The sequence below is a fragment of the Lycium barbarum genome, chromosome 8, assembly GCF_019175385.1.
Source record: "Lycium barbarum isolate Lr01 chromosome 8, ASM1917538v2, whole genome shotgun sequence".
NCBI lineage: Eukaryota > Viridiplantae > Streptophyta > Magnoliopsida > Solanales > Solanaceae > Lycium > Lycium barbarum.
This window is the reverse complement of record NC_083344.1, coordinates 90,434,075-90,458,398: the sequence shown is the minus strand read 5'-3', so window position 1 is coordinate 90,458,398 and position 24,324 is coordinate 90,434,075. Positions and strand designations below refer to the sequence as shown.

The 24,324-nt window shown below is 35.7% G+C and overlaps 2 protein-coding genes and 1 pseudogene across 7 annotated transcripts; 1 reads left to right on the top strand and 2 right to left on the bottom strand.

Annotated features, from left to right (window-relative positions):
* Positions 1–1,695: 1,695 nt before the first annotated feature.
* On the bottom strand, positions 1,696–11,108 carry LOC132606291 (urease accessory protein D). Of its 6 annotated transcripts, none has more exons than XM_060319732.1 (10): positions 10,867–11,108; positions 10,708–10,773; positions 9,592–9,666; positions 9,446–9,490; positions 8,606–8,761; positions 4,859–4,941; positions 4,528–4,696; positions 3,351–3,410; positions 2,693–2,845; positions 1,696–2,299 (listed from the first exon to the last, which is right to left on the bottom strand). In XM_060319732.1, exons 1-9 carry the CDS (start codon positions 10,963–10,965, stop codon positions 2,732–2,734), a joined length of 867 nt encoding a protein of 288 aa, XP_060175715.1. In that variant the 5' UTR covers positions 10,966–11,108; the 3' UTR covers positions 1,696–2,299; positions 2,693–2,731. The 6 variants fall into 6 exon arrangements, 5 of the variants coding, with proteins under 5 accessions (XP_060175715.1, XP_060175713.1, XP_060175712.1 ...); XM_060319730.1 differs by having other exon boundaries at positions 1,696–2,279; positions 8,606–8,839; positions 10,867–11,098; XM_060319729.1 differs by having other exon boundaries at positions 8,606–8,839; positions 10,867–11,096.
* A 4,334-nt stretch (positions 11,109–15,442) lies between these two features.
* LOC132606289 (uncharacterized) lies at positions 15,443–21,060 on the top strand (annotated as a pseudogene).
* A 405-nt stretch (positions 21,061–21,465) lies between these two features.
* On the bottom strand, positions 21,466–22,212 carry LOC132606290 (pectate lyase-like). Its single transcript, XM_060319728.1, has 2 exons — positions 21,950–22,212; positions 21,466–21,846 (listed from the first exon to the last, which is right to left on the bottom strand). The coding sequence occupies exons 1-2, from the start codon at positions 22,150–22,152 to the stop codon at positions 21,801–21,803; spliced, it is 249 nt and encodes an 82-aa protein (XP_060175711.1). The 5' UTR covers positions 22,153–22,212; the 3' UTR covers positions 21,466–21,800.
* Positions 22,213–24,324: the final 2,112 nt, after the last annotated feature.

Here is a 24,324-nt window from a genome sequence, read left to right as displayed (position 1 = left end):
GAATAATTTGAGTTGCACATTATTTCTCACATTTTCAAGTATTGAAGTAAGCGAATTGAGCACTGAAACTTCCCCACGTACGGATAGATTTATTTTAGTATCAATCATCAAGTGTGTGTGTTTTTGCTGGAAAAGAAAGCATTTAAATTAAAAACTGGAAATTAAGAGTTATTACAAACAGTGTTAGATCTTGACGATACTATCCCAAGGTAATCTTTGCACAAATTAAAACGAGTAAATCATTAAGTGTTTTGCTAAGCTGTGTGCCACGCTATTAGCTTCACGGTATATGTCAATCATCAAGTGTTCATTTGACGATTAGTCTGTATATAAGTATTTACTGTCAATTTACATGCATCTTAGTTTATCCACGTGAAGATTTTGAATACATTTACACATGTTGTGTTTTCAACATTAAACTAATTTTATACTTAAGCATCTTGTTAAATGAAATCATATCACTAATGACAGTTTTGTGACTATTTATCGTATTCATTCTTCTTATAGTCATGAGTTTTTTCCTCTCTTAAAACATTAGTTACCAAAAGGTCAACTTTATCATAAAGACAGAATAAAACTATATAGTAATGTGTCCACACTATTTCACATATGCTAACACCATCATTCTCTTTACTATACTTCATTCGTCTCAATTTATGTGACACTTTTTTCTTTCGGTCTGTCCAAAAAGGGTAACAGCTCTCTATATTTAATAACAATTTAACTTTATATTTTTCATTTTATCCTTAATGAGATGATTTATAGTCACACAAGTATCTATAGCTTATTTTGGACCACAAGTTTCAAAATTCTTCCGTTCATTCTTAAACTTTGTGCTCAGTCAAACACCTTCACATAAATTAGAACGGAAGGAGTAACTATTAGTGTTATCTGCAACAATTTGGAAATGGATATTGAAATTCCGCAATTTTGTTAATCATTTTTTGCGCCGGCTCAATATTAGCTTCAAAATATGTGATCAACTACATGCTATGGGTTCATTGCAAATTTGAACGACGAATGATTTTATTCATCCTAGGAATTAGACCTCTCACTTTCTACATGTCTGTCATTGGATAAGATTAAAGAGTTTGCATATTAATTAAGCTCAAATAAGCAGCAGTAAACATTTTCAATATGTTGAAGGATGGGAATATTCGTTTGAATTGAAGTGTACCTAAATCTCATCCTAATTGTTTTATGAGTAATAAGTGCATCATCTGAAATCTCATTTTAGCCCTTTTTACGATCATTTCCCTTGTGTTTAATTTGATGGATGTGTTGAACGTATATCATTTCACCATTAAAGGTTAATGTTGTGGTAGAATAATGAGTATTTCATCATTCTTAATCAGAGGTCTTAAGTATAAGTGTTGAGAATGAAATCACATTTTATAGGAAGCGCTTTACCCCCATAAATTGGAAACCGATACCGAACACCGAGCAGAAAACATTGTTTTTTAAAAAATAGAATCTTTATTATTCGTTCTCTGTTTAGGGTGTTTGCATCCTCGTGAAAATGCAAAGTGATTGCAAATACTCCTACTTCCTCTTGGCATTGCAGCCAGTTTATTTTCAACTGCATAATGGACACAAGGTGTTGAAACGGAAAAAGCTGAGAGAAGCTAATTATTACTAGAATATGCAAGAAAACATTGAAGAACTTTTTGAGGTAATGCTTACAGAATCACATAATTTAATTTTTTATCCACAAAAGAGTGTTCCATCTCTTTCAATGAATACTTCTTGTCCTCTACCACTCATCAATGTATCATGCTTTAATAGGTCGTAAACATACCAAAAAATTTGAAAAGACAACAAAATCAGAGACATTTACTGGAAGGCATAACTACGAATTACATAAGATACATTCTCAGAAAAAGAAAACAAGAGGCAACATTTTTGCAGCAGGAAAGAAGAGAAATTCAAATTCCCAAAGCTCTAAATACAGAAATGATCAATTTGTATTTGAGTTGCACCCCACTCCTTAATACCCGGTTCAAAGATTCATTTCTTGCTGGGGAAAGATTCACAATGAAATTACAGGATACATGATGTCCCCCAAATAAGACTTTTCAATTCACTTTGAATGTTATGACCTGTTGATATAACATCATTTTAATATTCTTGATCTGGCACGGTTATTCTCCATCTCGATAAACAGTAACCACCTTAATCGTTGTCCCATGTTCAAAAGCTGGTGATCCATCCACGGCAAACCTCGGGACAGTTTACAGTGAGCACTTTCCTCATATCGGAAAAGAAAAGTTATTTCAAACCTGCAACTAGGATGATCGTGCTAGTGAAAATAGACACCGGTTAATACATGTCAAATCTCAGTGAAACAAAAGGAACTAATAGAAAAGTACAGTGATATTGAGCAACCAACTCAAGGAAAAAAAGGTATTCTCCTGGATTTAGTTCCAAATAATTTGTTATTGCACTTTGAGAAAAATTCTAGTGAACAAGTTCCTTTCAACTAGTTCCAAACAAATGATCTTCCATTATTTCCATGCTGGCCTATTATGCAAATGGCACAAAAACAACCAGTAATGCTGGTTATCAATTCAGATGCAGAATTAGACATTGAATTAACTTTCTCCATTCGGAAAAAAACAACTTTCTCCAGATAAGAGGATTACAAACAAAATAGGCAAATGGGTATTGACCAAATGGAAAGGATCATACTTACATGGCATTTGAGTGAACAGGAAAATGCTTATTGACTTGCTTAAGAATATGGACGGACACCAAGTAGTGGCTCCATACTGGACAATTGATGTTGCAGAAAATTGTAGACTGATTCGGTAGTCACGGCAGCTATTCGAGTAACAACACCAATTCCCTGCAAGAAAAAATCTCTTGTGAAGAATAACATGGAAGTGAGTTCTGGTTTGCACTTCAAAATGGTTCAGAGTTTTTATTTTCAACCACAATTAATAGCATGAGAAGAGCAAGTTCAGATATAGTACTGTTCGGCAAAGATATTTATTTCTTGATGGTAGTAAGCGATACTTTCATCAAATGCCATGGTATGCAAAGAAATAAAATATGGTAAACAAAAGGTCCAAAACAGGACGTCTAACAGAGATAAAAGTTTGGTGATGGTACTGTTACCGGTATCATATTTCTGTGATTAGAACAGTATACAGCCCGTCACAACAAAATTGGGAGTTAGTGGAAAACTCCCTCCGTTCCACCTTGTTTGGCAGGGTTCGGAGTACAAAGGTCGAAGTACTTGATTTTTATGTGAATCTATGTCTGGATAGTTTTTGGAAATAAAATTTGTCTATTTGGAAACAGCATAAAAAGAACTATATATAAAAAAAAATACTACAACAACAACATACCCAGTGTGATCCCACAAGTGGGGTCTGAGGAGGGTGGTGTGTACGCAGCCTTAACCATACCTTGTGAAGGTAAAGAGGCAATTTCCGATAAGACCCTCGGCTCAAGTAAAGCATATCAAAATCAAGTATGCAAAGGAAATACAGTAGTGAAGAAGTCATGCTAAAAATAAAGGAGAAGAGAACAGTAGTCAGTAGCAACAACAAATAATACTGCAACCGAAGCAAAGGAAACATGAGGTAACAATAAAATCAAAGAATAAAAATTTAGGAGAGTAATAATAATGATACCTCGACTACCTACAAACCTTCTACCTAATCCTCGCCTCCATATTCTCCTATCTAGGGTCATGTCTTTGGTGAGCTACAGTATGCAAATATTGAAAAAATATTTAAGAAATACGTGGTCAAAGAACCTGCCGAGGGTCTATCGGAACCAGCCTCTCTACCTTTAAAAGGTAGGGGTAAGGTCTGCGTACACTCTACCCTTCCCAGACCACACCTGGTGGGATTATACTGGGTATGTTGTTGTTGTTGTTGTGTTCAAAGAAGAACCTCTGACTCTGGAACTAGTAGATCTGTCAAAAACAGAGGGAATAGCAACTAAAGCATTATGGGTCAGATATTTTTGAAGTCTTGAAAGACCAACATGGAGAGGGGGCCAATAAGTGAAGGGAAAAAAAAGAAAGAGGACAAGAAAACTACAAAATAAATCAAATGATAATGAAAGCAACACATGGACAATCCGAGTTAAAATATTTAGGGGTTGACTTGGTTTTTAAAGCAATTAACAGATTGAATAGATAACTGTCTCAAATTTATAGGAGTGGTGTATTGAGAGCAATGATTAGTCTTATTTGCACAAAGACCTACTCCCTCCGTCCCAATTTATGTGACACACTTTCCTTTTTAGTCTGCCCATAAAAGAATGTCACCTAACTTTAAAATTCCCTTTTTACCATTAATTAAATGATTTACAGCTACACAAATTCCTAAGGTTTGTTTTAGACCACAAATTTCGAAAGTATTCCTTTATTTTAAAACTTTGTGCCTAGTCAAACGGTGCCACATAAATTGGGACGGATGGAGTAATTGATGTACTCAAAAACTAGCGTGAAATGCACAGGTCCTACCCCTGCAAGGCAACTAGAGATATGGAGTAGGTGTTGATGTATGATACCTTTGGACCAAATACGCTGCAGGAAGCAAGGAAACTTGGTTTGGTCAAGTTATGATCATTATGTCTACTAGTGTACTGTCTTGAACCAATTGTAGGCATGTGTAAACTCTCAGACATTATTTTCTTTACATCTTCCTGGATTTGGTTTTGGACATGCTTCAACTTTGGCCTGCAAACAAATAACAAAGATTCATAGGTTAGTGCAACTTCCTTTTTCGCAAAACAGATGAATGCTGGCTTAAAAGGTAAAAATTACACAAGGAATGAGAAAAAGAATGACAATGGGCGAGTGAAGAATACTTTAAGTACCGGGTGAGTAACCTATACATACCCCAATAATATCACCATCGCGGTCACTTGATAGTCTTGCATACGCTCAGCAAGACCTGCATCTGTTCCTTGTTCTAACAATATCTGATTAAAAGTAAAACGGTTAAAGGCTGAAGCATGACATGAAAAAAAACATGATGTTCAGATGAGTCGCTCTAAATATCTAATTTGAAATAGAAGATCAGTGTGACGGAGATTGGCTATTGGTAAAAGGAGCACTCGTGGATATGCAATGGACCAAGTGATATTGATTAGTGGCTAAGATCTATGTTGCTCGTACTCTACAAAATCCTTGCCACACCCGTGTTGAGACAAGACAACATGGGTGTAGGTGTGGGTGTGGGTGTGGGTGTGGATGTGGGATGCACACCGGATTTGGTCAAATGAATTTGGGTACTTTGATGGGGTATTTGGTTTAATTTTTGGGAGTTATATAAAGTATGAGAATGTTTTGTTATTACACGAGATATCTTATGAATGAAATATAGGTGTTTAAAGAAATAATTTTTATTAGTTTGAGTTCAATAGCTTTAATTAATCAAGATATATACTCTATATGTCGTAATCTACATTTATTGGCCGTGTCCCAACACCCGTATCCCGACTTGGATCCATACACTCAAATCCTAAAATTTATATGATGAAAAAACTGACCTTTAGATCCGCACCCGTATAGGATGCCCGCACTCGAGTCCGAACAACTTAGGCTAAGACCCTTATGGAGATGGAAAGGGAACATCATGAGTCATGCTCAAAATGAAAGGTTGGTTCCGTGTTATTGAGGTACAATATACACATTTATGGACTAAATCTAGTAGAGCGACAAGCGTAGAGAACAGACATCAGGGTTCCAGCTAAAAGGCAGGGAAGTGTCTAGGGTCGAGATGCTGGGGTTAATATAACACATTTTTGGGCTAAATCTAGTAGAGCTTAGTTGGAAAATGGAGAAGAAATATAGTATATCATTTAGCAAAAGGCATTATTAAGCAAAATTAGGAAAAACTACAAGAAGCTCAATGGAACCACTGAAAATCTCCTAGCAATGTTATCTACAACTCCAGTAAGAGAAGAATAGGAGCTTTTTTTTTTTTTTTTTTTTTTAAGTAAAGATTTTATTAAGAAAGTACCAAGTTGGTACAGAAAAAAAGTACAGGACCTAGCAGCAAACTCTTTAATCCATATTACATATTATCTCCTAGCAAGAGTAAAAATTCCAAATACTTCTCCATCCTATATTCCTATCTATAGTACTGCTATTACACCAAAAGGACAGATTTTTAATGCATTTGTTTTGTACTCTAGAAATCTGTAACTTCTTCCCATCAAAGCATGCCTTGTTTCTTTCCAGCCATAAGGTCCACATTATGCAATAGGGAATAGTTCTCCGTATTGGTTTTAAGCTCTTTTTAACCTCCTGAGATTGCCACACTTCCAACAGGCTACTAATTTTCTCTGGTAACACCAAAGATATGCCCATTATGCTAAAGAAAAGTTCCCAACATTGCCTTGAAAATCTGCAATGCAAGAAAAGATGTTCAACTGTTTCCTCCTCTGAATTGCAGAAATAGCATCTACTACACAAGGAAAAACCTCTCCTTTGTAACTTGAACTGTGTTTGGCAACCATCCCTAGCTGCTAACCAACCAAAAAAAGCTGCTTTCGTAGGTACTTGGTTTTCCAAATCATCTTCCATGGCCAGTTAGGGATTCCTTGACTAAACTGTTGCAACAACAGTGTGTAGCAGTTATTGACTGAGAATACCTTATCATTGCTGTTGACCCAAACTAGCCTGTCTGCTCTGTCTTGTTCTATTGAGCATGAGTTCAATTGTTGAAGTAATTGGCAAAAACTGTCTATTTCCCAATCATTTAGATTTCTTCTAAATGTAACACTCCATCCAGTTGCTGAATTAAATTCTACAATATAACCCTCTTTATTCCAAGCACAGTTGAGTAAGTCTGGAAACCTGCTCTTGAAGTTCTCATTTCCACACCATGTGTCCATCCAAAATTTAATCCTCCTACCATTTCCCACTTCCGATCTAGTGAACTGTAGAAATTCATCCCACCAACTACTAATCATCTTCCAGATTCCCCCACAACTTTTCAATTGTGAAGGATTTTGTTTCCACCCTACCTTTGCACCATATATAGCATCCAAAACTTGCTGCCAAATCTCATCACTTTCCTAACTATATCTCCAGAGCCATTTTAAAAGTAAACTCTTATTATGCATTTTCAGATTCCTTAACCCCAGTTCACCATCCTCCTTCTCTTTAATAACCATTTGCCACTTGATCAGATGAGTCTTTTTTCTGTTTGAGTTTCCATCCCACAGAAAGTTTCTCCTATAGAGTCTAATTTCCTTTCAACTGTTGTAGGCATACTGAATAAAGACATAGTGTATGTAGGAATCTCATCCAAGACACTGTTAATAAGAATCAGCCTGCCCCCAAAAGATAGGTATTGTTTTTTCCATGGAGTGAGCTTATTCTTGCACCTATCAATGACCCCTTGCCAAATGCTATTGTCCTTTCTTTTTGCCCCTAAAGGCAACCCCAAATAGACAGTAGGTATTGTCTACCAGCTCTTCTATATTCTCATCAACATTTATGCTAAAGATGCTACTTTTAGCCAGGTTAACTCTTAGCCCAGTGACTACTCAAAACAAACAGCACCCCTCTCAAATGTAGAATATGATCTATATCAGCTTCACAAAACAAGAGAGAATCATCAGCATACAATTTATGATTATCATACCCTCCTGGTCATTTCTGCCGATTTTGAGCCTCCTAATACAACCTAGAGATTCTGCCTTCCTCAACATGTTGCTGAGGATTTCCATTACCAAAAAAAAAAAGATAAGGTGAGAGAGGATCCCCTGTCTGATTCCTCTTTGCGAGCTGAAAAATCCTTGAGGGTTACCATTGATTAAAATGGAAAACTTCATTGTCGAGATGCAAAATCTTATCCAATCCGTCCATTTCTCACCAAAATTCATCAACTTCAACAAATACAATAAGCCTTCTCTAAATCAGCTTGCAAGCCACGCCTTTTTTCTTTATCCGAAACAGATTATCTAGACTCTCATTTGCTAACAGGGGAAAGCATTTTGATGAGGAAACACCAACTTGCTAATGACTGCCTTAAGTCTCTCTGCGAGCAATTTAGAAACAAATTTGTAAGTCTCTTTGAGAAAGCATAGCACAAGGGAGAGAATTATTCCTTGTAAGTTTTTTCTTATACCATTGTTGAAAACGTTTAGCTGCTTTTTTTCTTGTTCTTCTTTAAGGCTTTCCTGTTAAACAAATCATGATACCATGTTCTTTTGCTTTTGATTCCTTGTTATGCCAGTACTCGACATATCAGATTGTGCAGGGTTACAACCATCCAAGGGACATCTGCAAGGAATATCCAGTCCTTGTTGACACTCTTAATTTAGATGATGCTAAGATCGCTATACATAGCAGGTTACGTAAGATAGAGCCAAGATTTAAGGGGAAAAATAAAAAAAACTCTTAAATGAAATACAGGCAATAAAAGAAGTGATGGACAAGCTAAAGGCAAAAACCATGAAGTATTTATTCCAGTTATCTAAAAAGGGAAACTCCTACTGATGCGACTATCCATGTTTCTAGTTATGGAAATAGTAGACTGAAATAACTGATAAAGTTATCCTTTATGAGGAATATTTACTATTTTCTATGCATTAAATAAAAAATACATACTACTAAAAGGAAGAAACTTACTGTATCAAGGAATAAAGGCTCATCACCATCATGAAAGATGTGATTCGTGCTCTTATAAAGATCAAAATCCCATTTTTCTCCTCTTTCATGACGGCCACTAGTCATCCAATCGACTATAAGCAAACTTGAGTCTGACATAGCTTTGAACACTTGCCTCTGAGAATATTTTGCGGTGGAAAAACAGGTCACTGGATCTGGAATTACAGCCAAAAAGGCATTGCTTCCTATTCTTGCCTACTGCATGGCATAAACAGCCACTTTTACTAAGATGGCTAGCCAGGGATCAAATGAGAGACTTAAAAGGAGCTAAAATAACAAATAAGAAAATGAAGATAATGATATGCTCTTTAGAACTTACTACATGTTCTCCAACAAACCTCATCATCTATTTACCAATTATTACATTTTTGAACTGTAAAATCTTTGGAACTGATAATGACAAAGTTAGGTCATAATTCTACCCATCCTATTTGATTGCTAGCTCCCTCTATTAACTAATGCAAACACTGAGAAACAACGACTCCATTCACACATAACTTTCACCTCAACCATTTTGACACTGATTTCAGGTTCTCAATTTCCCTACTTCCTTTTCTTTCTTGTCCTGCGACTATCTCCCTAAAATATAGGGTTCTTTTGCTTTTTCTGCGTCGTCAAATTCAATGCAATAACATGGTGACTAAAACCTAATTTTTCTTTTTTTGTATGCATGCAATGGCTTTTAGGATTTGCAGCCTTATGCAAGTACAATATTTTTGGGATTTATCCAAATGCATTAAGAAGTTATACACCTAAATAAACACACAGAAGAATAATTTAATTGTCTTAGAATGGCATTACCTCCAACATTTGTTCAGAACACTTTGATCCCACAGCTTTATAGACCTGCAATGGAAATTTTACTGTACTATAAAACATGAAACAAGCTAAAAAGGCCACACAGTTATGAACTTATCTATTTGTAAATAATAAAAAAGAACTATAACCTTGGTAGAAGCTTGAGTGGTCAAAACAGTGGTGCAACCATTTCCCACTATAATATCACATGCTATAGAATCTCCCTGGAAGCAAACATATACCCACATTGAATTAGCTTTAATCAAATATAGACATTGAATGAATAAAACCCATACTGCGAATCAGCATAACTCTAGGGGGTAAAAATCTGTTTGCAGCCACAATTTCCTTAAGGCTTAATACATAGCAGCCCCTTGAACTTGCCAACAAATTCCATTTAGAAACTCGAACTAGGGTTTGTTCTAACTGAGCACCTGAACACATAATAAAGTGTTCTTATAGACACTTAAGCGTCTATTAGGTAGTTACGCTAACCACATAAAATATGTCATCTTCTTTAAGTATACACATCAGCCTCAATTGGAATATGACTGAGGTTTTGCGGCTTATTGAAGCAAATGCATATAGTTAAAGGAGGTGACATATTTAAGTGTTTAACTTATTTATGTAATCGACGATTGAGAACACGCACTGAAGTTTTAAAAAAATAAATTGAGCTGAAAGTGTGGAATAGGAACAATTTATTATGTGCTCAATGTCAGGTTTTCCCTGAATTTTCCTATCTTGTTTGGATTCTACCATAATTATGTTTTGTTTCAAAAATAAATCTTGATGGAAAAGGTTTCCTTGATGGAAAAAATCTATTCCATATTTGAATAATCCTTTCCTGGAGAAAAAGTTTCGAACTTCTATAAATTGAAGATTCGTCTCTTTCACACAAAACACAATAGTATCCACAATATAGTCTTTTAGGTCAAGAGTTTTATTCAGAGGGAGATTTTTCTCTACAATTTTTATAGTGTTTTATATTAGTTTTTCATACGTAGGTCAATTGACCAAACTATGGAAGAATATTATGCTTATTTTAGTATAGTTCTTTTTGTTGTTTTTTTTGTTGTCTGATTTATCTTGCAATTATTAACTTCTCCATGATGTCGTGTTATTTCGATTCCAACATTCAATTAGAACAAGCCTCAGTTCAAGTGTCTAAATGGAATTTGTTGGGAAATTTAAGGGGCTGTCTATGTATTAAGCCTTTCTAAAACAAATTTACAATCTTGGGTTCTGGAGGGCAGATGACGTACAGAGACAATTCCTCCACCATAAGTGATTGTGTAAATCCAAACAGCTTCACTTTCAGAAGAACCCACCTATTAAAATGAGATAAACAAATCAAGATTATAACTTTAGTGCATATTGAGCTATGCTAGGTGACAAACTGGGGAAATGATTGATAAGCTGACCTTTCTGGGGATGATGAATTTGAGGGGATACTTTGAGAAGCACTTTGTAACTGTTGATTTTCCTCTTACTTTCTCCACTATTACTTTCCCTGTTTCCATCTCTCCAATACTGCTCTAATTGAGAATTGGGTTATTTTTTCTTTGTTTTCCCTAGCATTTTGAGTGTTCCCTTGGCCTTTGGTCTGTTACAAACCCCATGTTTGGAGAGTGTGCGACTTAAGTGACAAAAAAAAAAAAAAAAATGAAACTAAAATAACACAAAAAAAAAAAAAGTTGAGAAAATACTTAAAATACCCCCAATGTTTGACCAAAATTTCAACTACACACCTAACTTTTGCGTTGGTCCTATTACCCCCTGAACAATTTTTTTCAATATTAAAATGCTCATTTTTTGCTGATGTGGCAGTCCAATATGACAACCCCCAATTATTAACAGGCGTTTGTCCATACGCACCTAGCCCACGTGCCACATCTTTAATTTCCCCCCATTTTTTATTAATTCCCCCCCTTCCTCCATCCATCTACTTTTCTTCAAAAAAAAAAAAAAAAATCTCTCAATTTTTCATACTCCATTTTCAGTATGAGCATCCGAAAATCCATACCCAATTCTCCTTCATCTTCATCAACATCATCATCATCATCATCTTCATTAGGAGTTGGAAAAAAAAATCACACCAACTTCCTCAAATCTGATCCAAACAAACCCAAATGTGAAAGGAAGCTTCCTAACACCAAGTAGAACAAAGTTCATCCATTAATTTGATCAAACAATCGAGAATTTAAAGAAACTCACTTGGTGTTCTTCATAGCCTTCTCTAAATTCCTAGCAATGGAGTTTAATTTTCTCCCCAAATCAACTCAAAGAATTAGTACTTAAACAACTCCAACCAAGCAACAAGCAGCAACTCCAAACAAGCAACTTCCAATAAGATTTTCTTTAACAAGATTCGATTTTCAACCTTGTTTTTTTTTTCCAGATTTTTCATTTTTTTTCTTCGGAATTTTTTTTTGTTGAATTTGATTTGGGAAAACAGTGATTATAAGAATAATCACTATCCTAGCTCTAAATTTATCTATGTGGCAGTCCAGTTGGTAATGGAGTGTACAAATCAGATTTTCTTTAAATTTATCTATGTGGCAGTCCAGTTGGCATTTTAAAACACGTCAAATGTTGTTTTTTAAAGGCTATAACGCGCCACTGAGCGGTATAGTCACGCTCTTGTCCACATCAGCAAAAAAGGGGCATTTTAATACTGAAAAAAATTATCCAGGGGTAATAGGACCAACGCAAAGATTAGGTGTGTAGTTGGGATTTTGGTCAAATGTTGGGGGGGGGGGGGGGGGTATTTTGAGTATTTACTGAAAAAAAGTTATAAAAGTAAGTTTCACGCACAGAAGGACCAAACCGTAACTATTTGAGTTTGGTCCTTTCACGCACAGATTCTGTGCGTGAAAGAGGCTAGGCTACTTTTTTTTTTTTTTTAAAGCTATCAAAATCACATTTTTTTCATACTTTGGGCAAAGATTAGTCGTATTAAAACTCCGAAATATCAATATTATATATAGAACTTAATATATAATTTTTTGCGTATAATAACGTCGGCTCATTACATCAATATACCTAAACGTTTGGATCGTCGTTTTAGGGGTTGTAATGCCTTGAAGTAAGTTTTGTTTGTTTGGAAACTTGTCATCTTTAGATCTAAGTGTCATATTTTATAGGGTTTTGATTTAAGTGTTTTATTATTTAGTCAAGTCGAATGTACAAATAAGAATATTATATTCAAAAATAATTCATCCAATACGAGAGGTTCAACCAAGGTATAATATATCTCATCCAATGCTCCCACCAAGGTTTGATCTCATGTTGTTGGCATAAAAAAGAAGCAAGTAAAAAAGAGAGGCTAAACCACCAAGCCAAATTGGTGTAAGCAACAAAGTAGACTATTTTTTATTTTGTTCACTAATGCTATCTAACTCGTTTTCATAAATTGAATTTCGAACCTCGAAATTGACATTCAAAACATCACTACCACAGGATTTCCATCTTGAAATCTACTTTTTATCATCAGATTTTCACCAAGCAAGAATGAAAATTGTGCACCAATTTGGGGAAAATTCAAATTGAATGGGATAATGGGCATTTTTTGGAAAATCGGCCTAGCTAAACTCGAAAAAATACCCTGAGTCGAAAAAAAATCGCGTAAATTGGACATCCGAGCGTAAAGTTATGACCATTTAAAGTTTCAACAATTTACAACTAGTTTTCTACCTATGCTCCTATCCTTATTTTTTATTTACGTCAAATCTTCTATGATACATAAATTAATTAAGGTCATGCCACAACGTTAAGGGTTTGGAGCTACTCAAATTTAACATTTAACTTGGGAATATGTCAATTTTTTTCGTCCCACTATAAATACAATTCAACATTTGTTTCCATTAGCAATCATAAAAATGCAAATTTGCCTCCCTCTATTTGAATATTTTTCAATGTATATACCTCATATGTATGGGCAACACGTTTTTTGGCCTCTCATTTTTTGGCATCTCGTGTGGACAACAAGGTCGTGGTGGTGCAGGTATGTCTCGTGGTGACAGAACATTTCAGAGTAAAAGAGCCTCTCGTACTTGAAGTTTTATTTTGAATATTTTGTTATTGTAACCACGAAAAAATCACCAAATTCGTGGTTACAAAAATTGGGACTTTTCATGGTTATATAACCATGGGATCAACTACGGGTTTACAACACCATACCACATAATTTTAAGAACAATGAAAACAAACATGGTTTCATAGAAAACCATATATTAATGAACCACGGGAAACCACCATCCAAACAGGGGGTAAGGAAAAGAAAGTAAATGAAAGGATTGAGGTATGTTCAAAATAGTCCCTCATGTCTCAGGGTAGGTTTAAAATAGTCCCTTAAATATGCACTCAACAGTTTTGACTCTTTTGAGTTTGTCAAAAACTTAATAGTTTAGTCTCCGTCAAATATTATTGAAGTTTTCTGTTTGGTTTGATGGAAACAAAGGAAAAAAGTAAATTAGCGGGAATCACATTTAGAAGTATAATTTTTATAGTTTCTGCTATTTTAATTTATTTCTAGAGTGGGGTGCAGCCTTTTAAGGTGTAATTTCTATAGTTTTATATCTTTTAGTGTCTAGTGTAGTCTCTTGTATAGCATATTTTAGAACTTGAAAGAACTTTAGTTTTTTGTGTTATACTAGTCAGTGAAAAGTATTTAAATGGCACAGTCAGACCCTACTTTAAGTGTCTAAATGAAACATGATTTGATTAAGATATTTAAGTGAAAAATCTTGACGACCACAAGGAATTGTCGATGGATTTGGCCATAAAAATACTATATATGATTACTTAAACTTAAAATACAAAAAGAAACAAGAATATTTCTAATATATCTTCAAGGAAATAATTCGACGATGTGTTTCAAGATTCTGAACCAAGTCACACGTGTCTTATTGAGTTTCTCTATGTTTAAATCTCTATCTTTGGGTCCCGTTTGGATATAATTTGAAATTATGATATGAAATTAGTGATTTGAAATCAAGATGATTTGAAATTGAAGTTTTGTTTGGTCAGGCAATTTAGATTTATTAAGTTGTATTTTACTCATAATCATAAAACCCCACAGGTTGTGAAAATCATCAAAACTTTCTCAATTCGTATACAATCTTACCTAATGATCAAATCACAGTTCATCACAAAGTTAATACACTACTAGAATACCTTTTTTTTTTTAAAAAAACAACATTTATTGATCGAACTTTTGTTAAATAAAAAGAAAATTTGAACATAAGTTGTAGTTTAACTACTCTTTAATATAATTCTCCCACATGATATGAACAACAGGCGAACATTAATAAAGGCTGGTAGAAGTAAATTTAGTTGGTAAATGGTTGGTAAGATTAAATTTTTTATAAATATACTACCAACTTGTAAATCTTATTTTATATTTGATATAAATGATTGGTAAATATTTCTACCAAAGATCTTTATTTTACAAATATAAACTTATGAGTTAAGTTTTATATTTAAAAAAAAAAAATTGAAATCATGCCTTGTTGGAGAATTTGAAATTTGAAATCATGATATGAAGTTGAAATTGAAATTTTGTGTAAATTTTATAAACAAACACTGATTTACAATCAAAATATGAAATCATCGCATGTTCAAACGCTTTCTTAGTAAAGATTGTGTAAGAATTAAAAAAGTTTTGATAGTTATCACAACTTGTGGGGATTTTTATGTCTATGAGAAAAAGTACAACTTAAGAAATTCAAATTACATGTCCAAATAAAACTTCAACTTCAACTTCAAATCATCATAATTACAAAATCACTAATTGTCCAAATGGCTCCTTAAACTAGTATTATGTGGAATGAAATTTATTTTTAAAAAGTCGCAGATCATTCCTTTTTATTTACCCAAAAAAAGAGGTTTCCATCCATTTCGAAACAAATAGCAGAAGGATAACGAAATGACATTATTGTCCCTGTGTTTTAGGAGAAAAGGCTAAAACTAATTTTGAGATTCATTTCTAAGGGTGCTCCCAACTATCTCAGTGTCTCTGCAAGTGCCGCTGTCATATTCCTTGGTCAACTTAAGGTCAGTTTGCACCCAATATTCATTTGCTGATTTGTGGTAGTTATTCAGTTTCATTTGATAGGTCGTATCTTGGCGGGGCAGTTCGGTTATAGGATTTGTAGCCATGGCCGTGTTAAGATTTCCGTGCCCGAGATGGAATACAGATCTGAGCCTCAGAATCTTTCTTATTATCATATATATATCTGACCTTTTGTCTTGTTTTTCCTCTCTTGTTCTCCTCTCTTGAGCCAAGGGTCTTTCGAAAACAACCGTCCTACCTTTCAAGGTGGGGGTTAGGTCTGCGTACACTCTACCCTCCCCAGACCCCACCATGTGGGATTATACTGGGCTTCTTGTATTTAGTTTCATTTCGATCTAGCAATAGATAAAAAGAATCAGCTTCGCTAAGGAACAAAAGTAGTTTATCTGGAAACTGCTAAATAATGGTAGTCACCCACTTATTCTAGTTTCGTTACTCATGAAAACAATAGAGCGCGGCTGTGGCTCCAGGCGAAATCCCAGTTTTTTTTTTCCTTCAAAATTATGTGGATTTTCACTATGCGGTTCCTCCATTTCAAAATAAGTGATGTCTTTAGTTTGAGTCACACCCCTTGAGAAAACTAGAAACCAACATGTATTTTTACTACCCCCTCTGTCCCAAAATAAGTGTCACCCTCACGCCCATTCAGAAATTAATGAATACAACATAGAGTCTACTAAACTACCCCTATATTTATTAGATGCTTTTTGAGAATTCTGCAATATTAAACAGGACTTAAGGGCATAGTTGGAAACACATGTCAATTTTTGTCTTGAATTGCGCAGGTGACACTTATTTTGGACAATTTTTTTTTTTTTTTGCTAAGGTGACACTTATTTTGGAACGGAGGGAGTAACTTATTCTTAATAAATACCTTCAAAAAGACTAAACTCTTTAGTAGTTTCTTGGTTATGTAAAATTTCCTTTATTTAAATGAGGATAAAATTGGAAGAACATCATTAATGCCTTCTTGATTATGTGAAACACCACTTATTTTAAAATAAAATGAGTACATAAAAACACCACTCATTTTGAAATGGAGGGAGTACTACATATAAATAAAAAATGTTGACCTTGTATATACATCAGGCTAAGGGGGTTCCGATGAACCTTTTTTACTCCTCTAGCTCCACCCCTGGGTACGGGGCATTGTGGTTTTTTTTGTTCAGTTTCTATACATGTAGCGGAGGCAGGAGGCCGATTTAAATGTTTGTGTCAGAGAAATGATTTAGTTGTTCTTTTATTTTTAATTTAAGAGAAATAATCATCCTTATGTTAAAGAGGACCTTTTTCAGTATAATTAATCTTATTTGGGGTATGAAAAAAAACCTTACTATCACCCAAGGATGTGGCCTAGTGGTCAATGAAGTGGGAGGAAAACCATGCGGTCTTAAGTTCAAATACCAATGGAGGGCAAAAATACTAGGTGATTTCTTCCCATTGGTGGACAGAGTTACCTTGTACCTGTTATTGATGTGAGGCAACAGGTATTCCGTGGAATTACTCGAGGTGACAGCAAGCTGACCATAACACCACGGTTATCACCAAAAAAAAAAAAAAAGAACAAAAAAACTTACTGGTGTATCTGCTTCTATTTACGACGCTTCATTTCATTATAAGGCTTAACTAAGGAGCATTGGTTCAGTACATGTCAAGGTCATGGGACCTAATAGCGTTGATCACCCTTATCATCATCGTGTCCATTGTGCAATCTGTCTTTTGTATATATAAAGTAGCAGTTACAAAAACAAGCGTAGTTCACCAAATAGTTCCATGAAATCTTTTTCTTTTTTCATTGCAACTCTTAGTAGTTTTTTTACTGAAAAATTGTATTAAATTTTCATTTAGTTTTTCTAGATTTGGAAAGAAGACCTTAAGCGGGATGGGGTGGGCTAAATTTGTTGCAGGGAAAGGCTTCACCCACTCCGCTTGCCATCCATAGCTGTTGCCCCTGCTCTAACATCTTCTATGAGCTTTTTCAAAGTTGTCATTTTGCTTCTGCTTCTCCTTCGTAAACACCCTTCTATTTCACAGACTACTCACAGTAATTCCTTTTTGCTCTTGGTTATTAAATTGAAATTGAGGCTGCTATGCTGCTACTTGGATTCGATCGAATTACCACGTGCAAGACCATGCACAAGTAATTGCGGACATTAGCATTGTAACTTTACTTGCGGACATTAGCATTGTAACTTTACTATCACACATTACTATGTGATTCTCCAAGTAATCCTTAAGGGGGGTGGTTGAGATATAGTAAGTAACAACCTATAAATCCCTCGTTCAACTACCAGTTACAACACATCAGTTTGAGCCCGTCTACTCGAGCTTTAGTGGGTAGGTTTAGTTGGCACACGGACAATTGGGGAATCTCCGATGACTCTTCAAATGTCTTGGTTGCAATTAGCATATTCGAGCCACTAAGGGAGCAAAGTGGAAAGAGAGCCATTATTGATTCCTAGACAGTGGGTCGGGGTGGAGTTTAGCATATAAAAAAGGGGATCTAATTGGTACCTATGCTTGTGGGCTATAGTAGGTTGCCGGGTGAACTAATCGAGGTGCGTGCAAGTTGGTCTGGATTCAGCCACCTTTGTTTGACCTCGAGTAATAAAGGAATACTGGGTCAAGAGCAAACATTCAAACCCATTCAACATGCAATCCCAATTCAAAAGTGACGGTAAGCATTAAGAATGGAGAAGGAAATATATGCAGTAGCGTTCAATTCCACCATCTCCTTTTTTCAAGGCATAATAAATATCAGAGGATGTGTATCCAGATTTGTGGAATTATTGCCGCTATGTTTCTGTGAAATTGCATAGTTGCTTGGTGCCTTTCAAAATAAAGTGTCTATTGGTTTTAGAGAACAATTGCTATCTAAACTTTTATCAATGCTGATGCAGTGCAAGCAGGGGCGAGTCCACATATTAACGAGTGGGAGCTCGATCACCCATGATTTTTTACTTGAAGTATAAATTATTTTACAGGTCATTAGTAATAAGTTATATATGTGGTGACCGCCCATGATACTACCAAGTCACTAAATTTATTTTACAGGTCATTAGTAAGATACCTGTCGAAATGATTCATTTTCTTTCTATTTTTCTTCTTTTTTTTAATTCACATGGATTCTTTTGTTTTTTCTTATTTTCTTAATTCACACGAATTCTTTTGTTTTACCTTTTTGGCCTTTCTTTTGTTCATCGTCTACAATACACCTGCCATCTTCTCACCTAGGAATACAAAGTTCTTTTTTTTGGATAAGGTAAAGTGATGGCCTTTCACTGGGACATTTGGTTCTTCTCTCTTGCAGCTAGGGACGAACCCTCTTAGAGCCAGGTGGGTGATTGAGCACCCATGGCTTTAAAATCTTGGGTCTGCCAGTGTTTGAATGTTACACTTCTTCATGACTTAGATAGGTTGTTGTAGAGAGAATAAACAGCCTTACTGTTGTGAAGTGAAAAGACCATCAGATATTGCACAAAAGAAAATACTTATTGTTTTCCTCTCAACAATTAAAAAAAAAAAAAAAAAAGCTTACCATTTTTCCCTCAGGTTTAATGAGGCACCAGATTTTACGTTTTTGTTGTCCATTAGACAATTGGTAATATATGTTCCGAGTAGGAAATATAGACTTGAGCAAATGCTGTATTTTTTTAAGGGAATTTTCAAAAACTTATTCTATATGATTTTATCAATGTTTGGGTGTGATTCTGGTGGTAAATTGGTATGTACACTGTGCAGTGGTGTATATACCTTCTTATTAGTGTAATAAGCTTTAGAGTTGTGTTGCATCGAATGGTGTGGCCTAGTGGTCAATGAAGTGGGTTGAGCACCATAATGTCTTTAGTGTAAGAAGATTTAGAGTTGTGCTGCACCCAAGGGTGTGGCCCAGTGATCAATGAAGTGGGTTGAGCACCATGAGGTCTCAGGTTCACTTTCCAGCAGAGACATAGCACTAGGTGATTTCATCCCATCTGTTCTATCCTTGGTGGACATAGTTGCCTAGTACCTGATGCTGGTGGGAGGTCGCAGGTATTCCGTGGAATTAGTCGAGGTGCGCGGTAGCTGGCCCGAACACCATGGTTATCAAAAAAAAAAAAAAAAAAAAGCTTTGGAGTTGTGCATAACATATACAGTTATGCACTTGTTAACTTGCTTCTAGTTCATGCTGAAACTTTTTGTTTTTTCTTTTTGATCCTAAGTGCTCTCACTATATAATTTGGAAGTGGAATTAGAGCTTCCATCTTTTTCGTCTTGTAAAGTTGTGCATAATGTATACAGTTATACACTTGCTTCTCATTCATACCTGAAACTTGTTATTTGTTCTTTTGATCGTACCTGTCACTATATAATTAGGAAATGGAATTAGAGCTTCCATCTCTTCTTCTTCTTGATATATAGTCTAATATCTATATAAAAGCTTTAGAGTTGTGCATAATATATACACGTTCACACCTGAAACTTTTTATTTGTCTTTTTGATTCCAAGTGCTGTCACTTCATTATTTGGAAATGGAATTAGAGTTTCCATATGAACTTATTGTTGCGTTTTGGTTTTTGCAGGTCGTTGATTGACCTTTTGAAGGATCAGTAGATGGTTACTTTCTAGTTCTGTTCCCGGTGCAGAGGAGGATTCGGAAATGAGTTTGATTTCACGACTGCAGCATCATTTGCCTGGTGTACTCTTGAGACAATCTGTTCAATCCAATGTGGCTGCCTTCCATTTTGTTACCTCAACTGTGTTTACTCGACACTTTGGTCAGCCTGCTAGGAAAGAAGAAGAAGAGGAGGAAGAAGTAGAGATTGACCAGAGAAAGCTTCCAGCTGATTATGACCCTGCAACTTTTGATCCTACTGAGCATCGGAGTCCTCCATCGGATAGGGTATGGAGTCTTGTCGATGAAGTTTCGGGACTTACCTTGGTTGAAGTTGCAGAACTATCCTCCATTATTATGAAGAAGTTGGGTATGAAAGAGCAACCAACGGTTGGCGTTATGAAGGCAGGGGCTGCTGGATTGGCAGCGGCAGCTATGAAGGGAACAGAAGCAGCTAAAGAGGAAAAGAAACCGGAGAAAACTGTTTTTGAACTTAAATTGGAGTCATACGAGTCAACTCAAAAGATAAAGATAATCAAAGAAGTCTGAAGTTTTACTGATTTGGGACTCAAGGAAGCAAAGGAGTTAGTCGAGAAGACTCCTGCTGTTTTCAAGAAGGGAGTGTCAAAGGAAGAAGGTGAACAAATAATTGAGAAAATGAAAGCTCTTGGAGCAAAAGTTGTTATGGAATGATAATGAACAAAGTATTAGGTTTGATATCGGGTTCATCCAAAAGTATTTTGAAACTAGATTATGCTTCTTTCGGCTATGCAGTTTTGTAGTCTACTTTTCATTCCTTTTTCCAGAACCAGAACCCCTCGGTGTGGCTCACAAATAATTTTGTCCATCGTGTTTGTTTGACATGCTTGGCAGAAGATGAACGTGACGTAGTTGTAGTCTGCTCTTCTTTGACTCTACTGCAGGATGAATGATTCTTTTCTTATGGGTGGTTGGTTTGGAAGGAATTGTGTCTTACCGTGCTCGTTGCATCTAATATGCACAGACGGACATGAACTTTTCTCTTTTGTTCAATATGTTCTATGCATAATGCTTAGGCTCGACTTAATTCCTTATGCAGAGTCCTTGATTAGCTTAAAGAGATGCTGAATATTGCTGATTTCTAGATCATTTGAACTTCCATCTTTTGCATGGCAGAGATTAGCTTTATGATTACTCTTGTAAAGTGCAAATAGATCTGCATTTGTACTTTGTTGTGTCGAAGTATAGAGAACTGGTAATTGTGCCCAAGTACACAAAATGAGGAAGATAACTGGTGCAATAAACATCCTCTTCTCATGGAAAAGCACAAAGTGACATTAACATCCTATTAATGCATCAAGTCAACGAGGGAAGAAACAAGAAGTATGATTTCCATCTCAATCTTAAAAGTGTGAAAATAAAATCAACATTTGATAAAACTATATCTGCTTATATTTGAAGTGTTCATTGGTTCCGTTTTAGGGGTTGAGGTTCTCTAACCACTTTGGCGTATTTTTACATAATAAAGTATCTTCTTAGACAATATTTTTGATGAAATTAGTCGCTTTAAATTTCTTAAGAAGTATCTTTCTCAATAAGAACATTTTACAACGGGAAACCAAATAACACAATTTCTAAGAGTATACCACTTTCCCTTATAAGTATATTAACTCTTTTAAGTCTTAATTCATGTCTCAGCACCATTATCCTCATATCATCTCCCTCAGATACCTCCTTGTGCCGTTTAAGATTGTTCTGCAATGTTGGAGAAGGACTAATGTTAATTAAAATTCATTTAGCTTTTGATAAAAAGGTATTTTAAGAAAGAAAAAAAAACAAGAGTTACAGAAGCATTTACTCTCCAACTTCCTTGTTGAAAGTTTCAGTGAGTTGCTCAGGATTTTCATTATAAGCAGCAAGAGAAGACTTGATGGCTTCTTCAGCTTTCTTTTCCAAATAAGGGTCAAAATCAGCAATGTTGGCATGCAACTTTGGGATTAATGAAGCAAAAAACAAAAGGGAAAAATAAAATATAACTGAATTACAACTAACAGAGGCCATTATTTTCCTTTTTTCCCCCTCTACAACTGTTGATTTTGGTATTGCAGGTGAGTTCCAAAAGGTGGGGAAGAGAATGGTGACAACATATACACCATACAAGGAACAATGAAAGATAGTAACTTAAGGGGGAACAACGTACGGATGACCAAATAATAATTTGAGGTTGACACCAACAGTTTTCCTAACTACTACTTTTGAATGGTTGTGTGGAAAAAAAAGTCAGGGGTATGATTTCTCTCTCCTTAATCAGAGGTTTGACGATTCCTAAGAATGAAAATGTTTTAGAGCCTGTTTGGATGGGCTTATGCCTATAAGCTGTTTCCAGCTTATAAGCTAAAAAAAATAAGTTGGGGTAGTCTAACTTATTTTTTTTTGGCTACCCCAACTTATTTTTTTTGGCTTATAAGCTGTTTTCAGCTTATAAGCTGCTTTAAATAAGTTAAGTCAAATGGGCCCAATTATTTTTTTGAGCTTATTTTAAGCACAAAATGACTTTAAGCTGGTCAGTCAAACACTAAAAAAAACCAAAAACAGCTCATAAGCAACTTATAAGTCAATCCAAACGGGCTCTTAGTAGGGAAGCTTATCCTTATAGAGACTTGCGCCGCGTGAATCCAGATTAATCGGACCAATAAATATCAAATGCCGAATGATTAGGGAAAGAAAAAGACAAATAGAGAAACAACAAAGCGGATTTAGAATATTGTTAAACTATATTTATAGTAGTGCAAATTCGTAGTCTTGAAGACGATAAAAAATGTCATAAAGTCGGACATTCACTTTAATTTACCTTTGTTATAGACTATAAAAATGCCCTTTTAGGGAAAAAAGGGTAACAAGTCTCTATCTCCGGCTCTAATGTCTTCTTTTTCAACAGATACGTTAAAGGAGTGAATATATAATACCTATGGGTAAATGCTAAAGAGATGACTCAATGATTATGTTCATTCACGAAGATAAATCGGGGGAAAAGATTCTCCGCGTGTAAATTAGAAAAGGCGCTGAGTTTTGCAATCAGCCCTGAGGTCTTGAGAACTCGTGGATACAATCAAATAAGAATCTAATAGAGCCCATTGTTTACCTCGAATTTGGATAATCAATTAAATGTGAGTGAAGTATAGGATATGTGGTTATGCCTTGAATCCCTTTGATAGAGAAGAGAAATGTATGAATGTATTATGAAGAAACAACTAATAATTGGTGGTTTGTTATGGACTTGTATGTTTACTAATATATGTGTGTTACTTGATTGAAGAAATGTAATAGAGATGAACACAATATATTCGGATTGCACACGATAATGAGAGAGATTTGTATATATTTCTAGTACAAAAGAATGTTCTTGATGTTAAAGAGCCAAACCCCCCCCCCCCCCCCCCTAAAAGTGAGCAATGACCCTTATTTATAGTGTTGCCTCATGGGCTCCATACAATAAGAGAAAACTAAAAAATAAAGAAAACTCTGACTTGGATTAGGTTAGGTTAGGTTGGCCGTACGGTCTGACACCCGTACGATTGGCAGTTGAGCGTGGCAGGACGTTATCGACGCGTGGCAATCGCTCAACGGATCTCCCGGACCAACGGTTACGAATAAACGGACTAACGGCCACGATCAAACGGACCAACGGCAATGACCAAACGGACCAACGGCAACGACCAACTCGGCCATGAAGGAAACCGGACCAAATGATGCCCTTCCTTGGCCTCGGTCCGAGCGTTCCTCCGGTTCAGAACGCATATCCGATTTTCACCGTATACAGATAGTCCCCACACTTCCCGGACCGTAGATTTATCGGAGTAACGGGAAGTGGATGAATCAAGAAGCCGATGACTCCGTTTGCCCGTTGTTATCTTTTCATTTTTGGCGGGAACAGTTGCGTCACGTCCCATTTTCTTCGGCCACGTGTCTTATTCCGGATGGTCAACTCTGAAAACTGCCGTAACGCACGTTGCTTCAGGTCATTCCTCATTAATTATGGGACACGTGGCTCCCCCTGGTTGGCCGGTAACCGTTCCATTCTCATGCCTATATTGTCATACCCCATTTTAAACGGGTTAAATTAGAGTACAACATATTGGAGATTCCTATATTGCTTTATTTTAAGGAGTCGCCACCTAATTGATTTTAAGGTGAATTAGGGCACCTAATTATTAACTAAGGTAAAGCTAACTA